The sequence below is a fragment of the Pinus tabuliformis genome, chromosome 5_2 (assembly GCF_031772625.1).
Source record: "Pinus tabuliformis cultivar Carrire ecotype Pingquan chromosome 5_2, CPIR1, whole genome shotgun sequence".
Taxonomy (NCBI): Eukaryota; Viridiplantae; Streptophyta; class Pinopsida; order Pinales; family Pinaceae; genus Pinus; species Pinus tabuliformis.
In genome coordinates, this window is record NC_142306.1 from 424,519,761 (window position 1) to 424,534,234 (window position 14,474).

At 36.1% G+C, this 14,474-nt stretch overlaps 1 protein-coding gene across 1 annotated transcript; it reads right to left on the bottom strand.

The window, feature by feature from the left end:
• Positions 1-10,513: 10,513 nt before the first annotated feature.
• Positions 10,514-11,288, bottom strand: LOC149159410 (putative calcium-binding protein CML27). Its single transcript, XM_089433487.1, has one exon. The coding sequence runs from the start codon at positions 11,190-11,192 to the stop codon at positions 10,635-10,637; it is 558 nt and encodes a 185-aa protein (XP_089289613.1). The 5' UTR covers positions 11,193-11,288; the 3' UTR covers positions 10,514-10,634.
• Between the last annotated feature and the right edge of the window lie 3,186 nt (positions 11,289-14,474).

A 14,474-nucleotide genomic window follows, 5' to 3' on the forward strand; every position in this document is an offset into this window, starting at 1 on the left:
CTACGACCACGCTTACGAGAACCCAATGGGAAATCAAGTCTTTGCTCTAGCTACTCCTCGTCTCGGGAGACTAGGGCTAATTGATTTTGGGGTTCAATTATAGCAATGCGACTTTCCCATTCTTTATAAATTTTTTGGAACTGGTCCAGCAGGTTCTGAGGGATGTTCGTTGTCCCATCCTTTTCCAAGCTCTCAAGGAAGGTGACCAGTCTGATTTAGAATATTAGTTAGCTGTGTTAAGATCTTCCTCATATTATATACAAATTTCTTTCATTTTACTTAAGGATTCATCAATTTTTGCAAGTGAAATGAAGAGATTTTATGTTAAATTTATGAGAAATTTAACATAAATTGGAAATTGAACAATAGTACAAACATGTACAAAACATCATCAAAAACACATTACAACAAGCACATGATAAATGAGTTCACTCCTCTTGGGATACGTCTCCTTAGTCCAGCTTCCAACAGATTGGGCCTTTCTATTATGCTCAAAAGTGTAAAAAATTGTGTTTACAATGCTCAAATGCTTTTGAAACCTTCGCCCCTCAGTCCAGAATACTAAAAAATGGCTATCTAGCCTCTTTTTGCATCCAATTTGGTGGAAAATTGAAGACGTTATGACTTCTCCTAGTTCTCCTACTATTAGTTCAACAAATTTCTCCAAATCTGACCGGAACCCACAATTTCTCTCCAAAAATCCTCTAACCGAGTGAGAATTTTCTGTGCGGTGGGCCATAACTCGTCAGCATTGGTTGTCTTATCGCAAATCACAATCGGCAGAGTCCTGCGGGCTTACGGTCTGTGAGCAAGGCGTGCGATGTGCGATTTCGATATTGGTGGACTTGACAAGACATCAAAACTGCAGCCTATAAGCCTATCGCATCCAGGATATCGTAATCGATAGAAAACCAAGGTCTTTGGATATGCGGACTTTGCAGCGTGCTGCGATTTGCGATTACAAAATCTCATCACAACCTTGATCTTTCCGGGGGCCGATTCTATAACATATCCCTTCGCTGATGTACGATTTATGAAATGGAGGGATCGATGGTGACCTGCCACTTGGCGCCTCTCTATTCGCTGATGGAACCTGCCATGTCATCCAATCTTGCCATGTTAGCAAGTCAAACCTGAAATTTGAATTGCTATAACTTCTGCATATGAGCTCAGATTTGAATGTTGTTCACACTATTGGAATTAGAATGACGAGCTCTTCAATCTAAAGCTTAGTTTAACAAGATTCTAACACTTTTATTTTTTAGCCTAATTTTGAGCACCTAATCGCCCCTCCCCACTGGAAGCCTTTTGGACCCCAAAAGGATCACTTTCAATTGTTCAGCAGGTGAGGGTACAGTTCCCTCACCTTTCCAACCTCTATCCATTTGGCTTTTGAAGGAATTGTACCTTTGAGCCCCACTCGAAGATAATCAATACTTCCCCTTTTTGATGTCCAATTTTTTGTCAAGTATAGTGTCTTGCTGAATCACATCAAGGAATTCTAGAGAAAAGTCTTCAATAGATGGAATTTGAACATTCTCTCCTTGATATTCAATCAAAGGAGGCTCATACAACCTTAAATCCTCAACATTAACAATAAAATAAATTTTCATATATGAAGGCAAATCCAACCTGAAGGCATTATTACAAATCTTTACCAAAATTCTGAATGGACTATATCTAATTGGTTTGAGATTTTTACCTTCTCATTGGAGCTGCTCTTTGTTAAAGTGAAGCCAAAATTAATCTCCAACTTGGAATTGGTGATCTTGATGATGCTTGTCGTGCCTTTCTTTTTACTTGGCTTGGCTTTTCTCAAGCTGTTCTTGAACCTTTTGGTATACTAATTGTATCTGTTCAATGAACTTTCTTTCTTTTTCTATGTCGCTATGACCTTCAATAGCAACATCTTTGCCAAAAATAAAATCCAAAGGATATTTAGGCAAGTATCCCATGCATGCCTCAAATGGAAAAGTTTGAGTGGAAGAATGCTTGAATCGGTTGTAAGCATGCTCAATATAGTGCAACTGTTCATCCCACAACTTAGGATGCTTGCTGTAATACCCACACATAAGATGTATCACTGTTCTGTTCACTAGCTCTGTTTGACCATCTATTTGTGGATGAAAGGATGTACTCTTTTTCAGTTTGGTGTCCATGAATCCCCACAAGTTTGACTAAAAATTCCCCATAAAGCGATAATCTCGATCACTAACAATGGATGTGTGCAATCCAAAATGCACCCAAACATTCTGAAAGAATAACTGAGTAGTTTGTTAAGTTGTAACTTTCTTTTTACATGGCATCAAAATACACATTTTGTTGAACCTATCCACAACTACATACAAATAATCATGACTTCTTTTGACAATGGAAGACCTGTTGTGAAACCCATAGAAACAATCTCTCATAGTCATGAAGGAACCAGAAGTGGTGTGTACAATCCTAACTTCCTATTATTAGGCTTACTGATTTAACATAATGAACACCCTTTAATAAAATGAGACACACTTTCAAGAATACGAGGCCAATAACAATACCTTTGTAGATGTACCACCGTCTTACTTACACCAACATGACTAGCAATAAGAGAAGTATGTGCCTCCCTTATGATGTTAACTCTTTCTTCCCACAGAATACAAAGCTTGCCAAGATGGTACAACAAGTTATCATGCAAATGATAATCCAATTCCTCTACTTGGTTACCTTGAATCAAGCTTGCATAAACATCTTGAAAGTCATTATCTGATGCATATTGATCAATATAACTTTCATGTAAAACATAATTATTGTTGAGTAAAGTAGTTGCACTAATAATTGGCCTAGAAAGCATATCAAAAGCTTTATTGTAGATACCTTTCTTATACCTAATTACCAAGTGGAATTGTTGAAGGAAACCCATCCATTTGAAGTGCCTTGATTGTTGCAACTTTGATTAAGATTGCAAGTATTGCAATGGCTGATGATCAGTGTGAATGACTGTTTCCTTACCCATCAAGTAGTGTTTCCATTTTTTCACACTTTGCACCAATGCATACAATTCCTTGTCATATGTAGGATAGTTAATCACTGCACCATTAAAAGTTTCCGAATGAAAACAGATAGTCTTACCATGCTGCATGAGCACTGCACCCATAACATAGTCACTAGCATCTATCTGAATCTCAAATGACTGTCTCAAGTTTGGAAGTGCGAGTACAAGATTTGTACTGATATTTTCCTTCAACACATCAAAGGCCTTTTACTGTTTGCCTCCCAACTGAAAAACCTTTTTCACACTGGTCAACACATGCAAAGGAGCTGTTATGAGAGAAAAATTAGCAATGAATTTCCTCCAATATTGGGCTGCTCCCAGAAAAATTCTTACCTCTGTAACTGTCTAGGGCCTTGGCCAATTCATAATGACAGTAACCTTGGAGGGATATATTTTCAAGTCACCTCCTCCAACAATATGACCCAAGTAAACTAAAGAAGTCTTTCCAAACTCACACTTTGACATCTTAAGATACAATTGTTCTTTTTTCAAGACATCAAGTACTTTTCTTACATGCATGACATGTTCATCATAGGATTTACTAAAAATTAAGATGTCATCTAAGTAGACTATGACAAATTCATCAAGAAATGGCCTCAACACATCATTCATCACTCGCATGAATGTAGTAGGAGCATTACATGAACCAAACATCATAACTAGCCATTCAAACAAACCCTGTTTTGTTTTGAACATTGTCTTCCAAATGTCTCCTTCAACTATTCTAATTTGATGGTAGCTACTTCTTAAGTCCAGCTTAGTAAAATACTTTGCATATTTCAATTGATCCAATAAATCACCTATTCTGGGCAATGGGTAACGGTGCTTTACCGTAATTTTGTTCAAAGCATGGAAGTCCACACACATGCGCCATGTTCCATCCTTCTTTGGTACCAAGACAATAGGTGAACCACAAGGCGAGGAAGATGGTCTGATGATCCCTTTATTCAACAACTCTTGGATTTTCGTCTTAATTTCTACACTTTCCATCACTAACATCTTGTACATGCCAATGTTAGATAGAGGATACTCTTGTTGCAATTATATCTCGTGTAGATTCCTCTCTTGGGAGGTAATACCTTTGGTTCCTGAAACATTTCGTCATATTGGTTAACTACGTCAACCAATTCAGATTTACTATTTGAATCACAATCTTTAAAAGATTCGTTATCAACATCATTTTTGGGTTTGATCATGAAAAGCATGAAATTCATGCTCGAATTCACTAGTCTTTTCATCTGCCCTTCATTAACAAGCGAAATATTTTTTTTCTTGTTGTGAGCTCTCACAATATATTCTACTGCATTTTTGAATAAATGATAGTTATTTTCATGTCGATGGAAAATAAATTTTTTGTCATAAAGGTACAGTCTACCCAAAACCATGCCACAAATATCTAATGGCACAACGTCAAGCTCCACTTCATCTATGAAATTTGTAGTAATAGCAAATCTCAGTTTACACTTTCTAGTAACTTGCAATTGCGCATTGTCACATACCCATCCAAGTGGATACGGTTTACGACGTGGAACATTTTCCAGATTTAAACTCTTGACAATGTTTTCAGAGATAATATTGGCTTGAGATTCACTATCGAACAATGTATCAATCTTGGTATGTTTTGAGATCACCCTTATGTGAAACAATTTTATTCTGCTCTTTTCATTTGGAGTTTCATTTTGCAAGTATGAAGAACTAGTGCTGGCAATGGATTCTTTTCCTTTTAACCCCATGTATGTTATTTTAGTTTCATCACCTGAATCGAATACCAAATCCTGTTAAGTGGTTGCAGTTGTCTTCTGTTTTCCCTTGTTTTTGTTTCTTTTTGGTTTCATTTCGGGATGAAGCTTCCAAAAGTGAGCTTCATTGTGACCCTCTCTGGAATAGTGTTTGCATGTAATTTTCTCTCCTTCTTTTTTGATAGACACATTTTTATTTTCCTTCCCTTTGAAAGCCTTTTCTTTTCCTTTACTCTTAAATGGATTTTTACTACCTTCTTCTCGGGTGTTCTTCCCTCTTGCCTCAAAATGAGTGGCTTGCACACACATCATCTAGATTATTGGAATTAAACATTAAGATAGTATGACTAAGGTAACTATGTAAATCCCCTATGTACTTTAGCAAAGTGTCATGTGATTGCAAATCTACACCTAACATCAGAGACCTTTTTCTGAATTATTGGGTGTAATCTTGCACATTTTGACCTTTAAGCTGTCTAAAGTTCTACCAATTCATAATGGATTTTTTCATATAAGCTAGAGGGTAGAATTGTCTTTTAATTGCAGTAATGAACTCATTCCAAGAAATTGAGATCTTACCATTTTTTTTAATCTCCTCTTGGGTCTTTGATTCCCACCATACTAGTCCTGCAGCCTACATTCTCAAGGAAGCTAACTAAATTTTTATGTCATCCTCTTGAAGGTTTTGAATCCTACAATAGACCTCTAAATGAAGAATCCAATTATCAAGCTTATCTGCATTGACTTCACCGTTATACATGGGCAACTCAAATTTAACATCAAGTTTTAAAAAGGGTGATTTACCAGTTCCTTTTGAAGAATGATGATGTGTATGAGTAAGGGCTGTATTAGTGGATGAGTATGAAGATTCTTGTGAAGAAGAAGATGAAGAAGATGGTGGATAGGGTGGAGTTTTGCCTCCATTCCCATTACCTCCTCCTAAAGAGCCTTCTCCTTTGGGAGGTTTAGAACTTTCTCCTTGCAATCTGCTATTCATTTCTTCATAGAGGACTTTCACCATCTCTGTCATATCAAAGAAAGCCTTTCTGAAGGTCTTCTCATATTTTGTCATGTTTGTAGGTTATCCTTCATGAGACACGATCTCTGGAGTCTCAACTACAACTTGAAGCTGAAATGGTGTTCGAGATTGTGGCAACCTTGGTCTTCTTCCCCTTGACCCAACTTTAGGGCTTCCAACCAGCTTTCCTTCACCTCTTTTGAGTTTTAACCTTGTAAGCATGACATAAACTTGCAAACAATTAAACCCTTCTTTCACAAAGCAAACCTAGTGCTCTGATACCAAATTGATTTAATTTAGAATATTAGTTTGCAGTGTTAAGATCTTCCTCAGATTATAAATAAAATGCTTTCATTGTGCATAAGGATTCATCAATTTTTGCAAGTGAAATGAAGAGTTTTTATGTTAATTTTATGAGCAATTTAACATAAATAAAAACTGAACAACAACATAAACATATACAGAAAATCATCAAATACACATTACAACAAACACATGATAAAGGAGTTCACCCCTCCCAGGCTACGTCTCCTTGGTCCAGCTTCCAATGGCTTGGGCCTCTCTATTATGCTCAATAATGTAAAAATTTGTTTTTACAATACTGAAATGCTTCCTAAACCTGCTCCCCTCATTCCAGAATGAAAAATGGCTATCTAGCCTCTTTTTGCATCCAATTTGGTGGAAAACTCAAGAAGTTATGACTTCTCCTACTTCTCCCACTATTCGTTCCACAAATTGCTCCAAATTCGAGAGGAACCCATAATTTCTCTCCAAAAATCCGCTAACCGAGCGAGAATTTTGTCGTGTGGTAGGCCATAATATGTCGGCACCAACTGTCTTATTGCAAGTCACAATCTGCAGAGTCATGCAGGCTTACAATCTGTGAGCAAGGCAGATGATGTGTGATTGCGATATCAGCGGACCCGGCGGGACATTAAAATGCAGCCTATAAGCCTATCGCATCCGGGATATTGCAATTGACGGAAAACCGAGGTCTTTGGATATGCGAACTTTGCAGCATGTTGCGATTTGCGATTGCGAAATCACATTGCCACCTTGATCTTGCTGGGGGCCGATTCTGTAACATCTCCCTTCATAATGTGCAATTTGCGAAATACGGGGACCAATGGTGGCCTACCACTTGGAGCCTCCCTTTTCGCTGATGGAACCTGCCACGTCATCCAATCCTGCCATGTAAGCAAGTCAAATTTGAACTTTGACTTGCTATAACTTCTGCATATGAGCTCAGATTTGAGTGTTGTTCACACAGTTGGAATCAAAATAACGAGCTCTTCGATTTGAAGCTTAGTTTAACAAGATTCCGACACTTTGATTTTTGAGCCTAATTTTGAGCACCTGATCACGAGGACTCGCTCGTCTGAGTGAAGTTGATCTAACTTGACATCTTATTCCAGCGCTTAGCGAACGTGGCTAGGACTTGGAGGATATATTTAGTATTCGATTGAGCTTCCAAAGATTTTATTTTTCTTGGTTATTTATTCTTGGTCGCTTCCATTTGTTGATCTAGAACCATGTTGGAGCGGGCTTAAGCGGCCAAACCTGAGGTATGTAGGGGTGTTCTGCTTGCTGTCTCGGATGATTCTACAAGAGTTGCAAATCGGTTAGATTGAAGGTTGGTTGTAGGGTTTTGAGGGGCGGGGCGAGGGCGGTTTGCCATCACCAGTTGGGATTCAGAGGGGTGGCTAGAAGAAGCATGCACTGGATTTGTCTGTCCCGAGGGGGGGATGGACCTTTGGTGGTGGGGGACGACAATGATGGAATTCCTAGAATGCATCCGAAGTAGGGTTAGGGGTCTTTGATTGGGCCTGTTGTGGACAATCCCAGAAGAGATGACCATGTTCATGACAAAGACGACATTTGAACGACACATGCTCATAGTCCAAGGGTTGGGACCATACCTCATCCTGGTATTCTATTTTGACATATTCAGGGAGGGGCTGAGAGATGTTCATGTATACACATATTCGAGCATACGAAGAGAACCTCTTGTTTTTAGTAATTTCATAAACTTGAACAAAATTTCCAATGGAATTACCTATAAGCTCCAAAATGTCCATCTCCCAGAAGTCCTCAGGAAGAGAGTATAGGCGCACCCAAACCGAAGCAGCTAGGAATAATTCCTTGTCTGGGTTGTAGCAGGGCTCCCAGTGCCTCATGAATAGACTGACATTACTCATGAAGTAGGGGCCATTATTTAGGATGTTCTTTCGATCTTCAAAGTCTTCAAATATTACTGTGAATAATCCCTTTTCCCATAGGGGAAGATCAAAGGGGGCTTTTGACTGCCATTTTAACTGGATCCAACAAAGAATATCCATTTCTCGCAGCCAGATTCCCATGAATTTACATATGATGGCGTGGTCCTGCATAAACTGGCGGGATTTTTCCAATCTGTTTTGGGGAATCACCACCTTTGGGTTCTGAGTTGCTTTCGGTAGGCATTGACCCTTCATCGTGCTTGCCATTGCGCCCCTAGGGCTGGGGACTCTGGCTGCCCATTTTTCCTTGTTCCTGAATATGTCGATGGTGGTTGAGTTCTCGTAGTTCCAATGAGAATAGATTTGAAGGAGAGGGTTGAGCCCCCTCCCCTTGGCGGCCTCATCCGAGGGGCAGACAAGACGGGGGAGCTGAAGATGGCGATTTCGCACAATAGGACGACAGTACAGAGAGGTCAAAAGAGAAATCGAGGCTTCATAAACCCTAGCATCAGGCAGATTCTCCCAATCGCTGAGATTGTATGCCCACAAAAATTATACTACAATTATAGGGGCACATATTTTTTTAATTATTTAATTAATATAATATATATATGTGTGTGTGTGTGTGTGTGCGAGTAGTTAACTTATAGATGAAATGACCTTTTTCACAATATTTTTGTTAATTTTAATCAAAATATAGTAGACATTATTAAAAACTTGATTTTAGTTTGTTTAATTTGTAGAATTGGAGTGCTGGGGTTTTTTTGATGGTGCTGAACCCATTTATACATCCAAAAATGTATTTTAAACAACAAAAAATCACATTCTTTCTTGAAATTGTTTTGTCTCAGTGAAAAAGTCTATTTTGTCTATAAGTTAGACTATGCTTTTAATAAATTTTATAAAAATATAATAAAAATAATCCAAAATCAAATTTGTTTGACTTGGAATCTAGTTATAAAAATTGAATTGAAGTCATATAAATTAAAAGGTTATTAAATATTAATAGACATCAAAACAATTACCTTATCTTAGCATTTGGGCCCAAAATTAAAACAAAATCATAAAAATTAACAAAATTATAAGTTTATTATTATTAAAAAAATTAATACATTTAAACAATATATAACAAGATTTAATACTTTATACAAACAATTTTTTAGAAAATAATCCAAAACTAAACTTGTTTGACCCCTGTAAGAATTTGAAAAAATGACCACAATCACCCATAAACATCAAAATATTTACCTTACCCTATAATACATCTTACATAGTCAAAATAAAAAAATAAATAAAAATAAATCATAAAAATTAACAAAATTATAACTTATTCTAAATTATTATTATTATAGTTAATTATAAAAACAATTAATATATGAGTTAAACATGTATACTTTTAAAAATACATATAACAATTTTTTTAACTATCAAAATTCATTCTTCATTCTTAACTTAGATATTGGTGTTATTACAATAGTATGAGGCAATATCTTGGCTTACTGATACCAATCCAAAAATTCCCATCACTGATGTTTTTATGACATTTTTTCCATTAATAAATTTGATTAAATTGATAGAAACAACATAATTATTTTTGAGATAAATTTCAACGACTGATTTTTGGCTACTATTAAATTATTCTAAAATAAAAGCAACAGCCCTACTATCCACATAATTATTATTAATAACTAAATTAAAATTCTAAAAGTTTTACTTAAAATGGACACATCTATCCATGTAATTAAAATAAATACTAGCTAACCATGTAGTTTAAATGACACCAATAGGCATTAATGTATAATAAGCATAAAAAAACACTTAATTCATTATGTATTTCAGGTTGGTAAAATTTAACTAAATTATAACTTTTTAGAAGGCTTTTGTGATTTATTTATGTCCTGGTTAGAAACGCTTCTACATTAAAATTGTTATGTGATTTTTCCAGAAAATATTCTCTATAAATTATAACTTATTAATAAGAAAAAAAATAATATACAAGTTAAACATATATACATTTAAAACAATTTGGAACAAAATTATTAATCATAGATATTTACCCCCATTTTACCATAGAGATTATTAATTTGTAAGTAGGCTTTGTTACAATATCAATACTACATGCCCAAATAACCATAACTCTATATGGCACTTGTTTATATGATATATAATTAAATTAATTAAAAAGACAAAAAAATATAACTACATTAAAGATAAATCTCAACCTTTGATTTGTGAATATTATTATAAATATTCAAAGATATTCCATGAAATTAAATTCTCATCATTAAATTAATAATTATTAATAGTTAAATTAAAATTTTGAAAATCTTTTAGAATAAATATTAACATAAAAATATAAAAATTAAAAACCCAAAAAAACAAAAATAGCTAAAGAGATTCAATAGGTGGCTTTGACATATCTTTGGAGCTGGCCCTTAAAATTTGACCTGGTCCACTAGAAACCCAAAAAACAAAAATAGCTAAAGAGATTCAATAGGTGGCTTTGACATCTCTTTGGAGCTGGCCCTTAAAATTTGACCTGCTCCACTAATTGCTGCAAATCTCTGTAACACAACCAGGTAATGATGAAGTTGGGTAAAATTGACGTTGAAATGTTCATTGCATCAAAATTTGGGCTCCCTCACAACCTTCGTCATCATATGCTTAAACTCGTCAAAGTCCACGAGCCCGTCGGAATTCTTATCCACATTACAGATCATCCGTTCTACATCGTCCCCATCGGCTAATCCCAGCCTGGTGAGCACGTTCTTCAACTCCGCCGCTGAGATAAAACCGTCGCCATTCTGGTCGAACACCCCGAACACCTCTTTCAATTCCTCTTCCTGCTCTTCCCCGCTCATGCCCTCTTCCTCCGGGGCGGACAGCTGGTGCCCCAACGACCGGTCTAGGGCAGCAAACCCGTCGAAATCCAGCCCGCCGGCGTGGTCCTCCGTGAAGCCGCAGATCGTCGGTTCCAGATCGGGCAGTGGTATGGACAAGCCAAGCCTCTCCAGAGCATGGCCCAGCTCATCGACGGAGATCTGCCCGTCGCCGTTACCGTCGAAGGCGTCGAAGATTCTCCTCAATCTCACGCTGTTCAGGCTCCGGTTCCGCAGCCTGAATGACCGAGATGGCCGGTTCGTCTTCTTGTCCGTTGACGCGTATGCAGCCGAGGGGGCCATCTTGTGTTTAATATCTAATGGCTGTGAAAGCAACCGAACCTACAGGGGCCTGTAAGACCGCAGCTGCCGATAGGATATATACACAACGATAAGATACACACAACTAGCAAGAGCAAAGCAGAAGAAAATGGGATCCAAAGTATTTCGTGAAAAAAGGCTCAATCTCCGGGGACCTACCTGTAATGCAGCAACTGCTGATAAGATATATACACAATGATGATATATACACACAAATAGAAAGCTAAAAGCAGAAGAAAATGCGATCCAAACGCAGAAATGCCTGTTTGGTCTTTGTAATGTATGATCCGGTTTTATGTTTAATTGCGGAACCTTCACACAGAAATTTGTAGGGTTAAACACGGATCGGTAATCGGCATTTGAAGGATCTATATATGCTTTTGGTTTTTAATTATGAGGATTTAGGTGTTTTTTATAGAGGATTTGTTATGAGTTCATAGGAGGGTTCTCAATAAGTGCTCGGATGGGGCTTTTAAGGGTCAAAGCCGCCCTCTTCCCTCGAAGGTCATTGCAGATTTCGTGGAAGGCAATGCCGGGATCCATGGGTCGCAGAAATATTTTTCAACTTGCTGCCTGTTTGAGAAGTTTCGGGCATGAAATTTCGCAGCGTTGTATAAAGGTTTTTCGAAAACTTTCCCTTTTGGGAGAACTTTCGCTCTTTGAATTTGGTTGAAATTTGGGCCATATATTTTGACCAAGTGTTTATGTAGGTGGAAGAATGGTTTGAATAGTCGAGAGTGATTGGAATTTGACCAAAAAAATTTCAAAAAATATGGTTGGAATTTGAACAATTTTTTTTATAGATACGATGTTTGAATCGTGTTTTTTAGGAGGGAAATAAATTAACACCATAAAAACAACTAAAATTATAAATTTTGATAACTTTTACTTACCTTTACAAAAATCCCTGCCATTAATTTTCCAGTAAAAAAACATAATCATTAAACTAGGGCATTAGCATAAAATGGGTCAAAGTTGTCTGGATTCAGTGATTCAATGTTTCAAGACTTATGAGAATCTACGAATCAATCGTGACAAATCCTTAAATGCATTAGACTCGTGTTATTTTTAGTATTTTTTGTTTGGCGAAGTTCGGAAAATAATGGAGTTTTATGAACTATATTTTGGAATAGTATAATAAAACTATATTTTATGAACTATCTTTGACTTCATATTACATTGAGATTGAACCCATGTAACCAGCGTGTGTTATTTTTGTTGTTTGAGATAGTTGTAGAGTAAAGGGAATAGTTAAAACTATTTGCCAATCAAATTTAATTTAAAAAATGATTATTTTATAATTTCTCATATTTTATAATTTTTCATATTTGATTTTTTTCCCTTTTAATGATACACGATTTATCAAAAGAACGATGTGCACATCTATGTTTTCTAGGAAATTATCTTACATAATTCCTTATTTAAGTGTAACATTTTCATTTTGATTTTTCAAATTTAAATATAATTTATTGTGTTAGCACTTTTTGTCATGGCATACATGTTTTGTGATTATGATGGGATAAATCACATATAATTTATATATTTTATTTTTAATTAATGAAAATCGATATGAAACAAGGGATTTTATTTTAATTAATGGGATATATCATGAGTAGACATTGTTAAAGGGATTCTTGAGGCAATCTTTGATCACTTATGTAAAAGTTATGTTGTTGATTTTGAATCTGACAAACACCATGAAATGGGAAAGCTTAGTTGTTGAGAGGCAAACTTCCCAAAATTATAGAAGCATGGGGTGGTGGTTGAGAAGTCCCTTGATAGGAATTGCATGGGATGGGTGAGAGTACATAGTCTTGAAATTCGTATATGACCAAAGACTACCTTGGATAAGATCGAAAATGATAAATCCACGAGAAGTAGAAAGTAGAAGCACATGAGGGGAATAAAAGAATGTTCCATCATGTAGAGGAAAGCCATATTCAAATTGGTGTTTTCCCTAAGAAAACCAAGTAAGAAAAACCTAGTTGGTTTCCTAGAATTGAGCAGGGAAGCTTTGGATCATTTTTGAATCTAAGAGAGTTGTGATTGTTGGATTGTTGGACACATAATATGGGTAGCATGAGGAAAGGAAATTACTAAGAGATTGTGGAGTAGTGAAGGAACCCCTTAGGTTCCATGCATGGTAGCAGAGGAGTGCCTATAAGTCATGGAGGCCCTACATTCACTCAAGAAGAGGTGTCCCTATTGGTGTTTGATTTGTGAGGGAAATTTTATCTTTGTCCATAAAATCCTGAGTGATTGTGAAGTTTCCCCTTAGAGGTACCATGGCCTAGCTAGGCGTGGCCACTTATAGAAAGTGCAAATGAAACTAAGTCTATGATTGGGTGGAAAAGAGCTCTACTCCATTCAATCATTGGCATCTACCATTCAAATAAGTGTTCTTGCTTGATTCCTTGAATTTCATGCAATATATTTTATTTGCTACTTATTTCTTTATTTCAGAAATGGACTTTGTTATGTTAATTACATATATGAAGGAATTTTAGATGTAAGCAACTGCAATTCCATGTTGATCGATGCCTAGTAAATGACAAGTACCTTCTATGAGTACTTTACATGAATAATTGGCCTTGGAGACAAAAATATAGTTTACCTTGTGAATTATGAGGAAATGGACTAACATGTGAGAAATTGAATGTTGAGTACTATAATGAAATATTGAGACACACATCATATGAGTTAGTTGTCCTTCACTTCATTACAACAACCCTTGTTTTGTCACCTATAAATTGAACTGCATGATGATAACTCCCTGTAGATTTTTATGTTCACCTATACATTGGATTGCATGATGATAACTCCCTGTAGATTTTTATGTATGCATTTCAAAGATACCAATAAATTTATTATAACATTATATATCTTGAAATGATGGATGTGCTAGGTGGAAATGTCTATGTTGCACGTTTTGTTGAAGACTAATTAAGTTGATTAGTTTTCTCATAACATTTATGTAGGTTACAAAAATAATCGCTTAAGGATATAAAATTATTCCATAAATCTGAGATCGTACTTGAATGTGAGGTTCATAAGGAGATTAAGGTGAAAATTATTTGTTTATTAGAGGTAGGAGTTCTATTTGTATCATGGATCCAAATCTAATTGAATAGTTACATTTGTGAACTGTCTTTGATGACCTTTTATATTTGTGACTAGGGTGTATCTAGATTTGATGAATTCCATGCTACATAAATTTTTCCATGGATCTATTCTTACACATGTGAAGTTGTTACATATGTGAAG

Bases quoted from the DNA above. Each gene is read 5' to 3' on its own strand.
- LOC149159410 (XM_089433487.1), bottom strand. From the start codon at position 11,192: ATGGCCCCCTCGGCTGCATACGCGTCAACGGACAAGAAGACGAACCGG.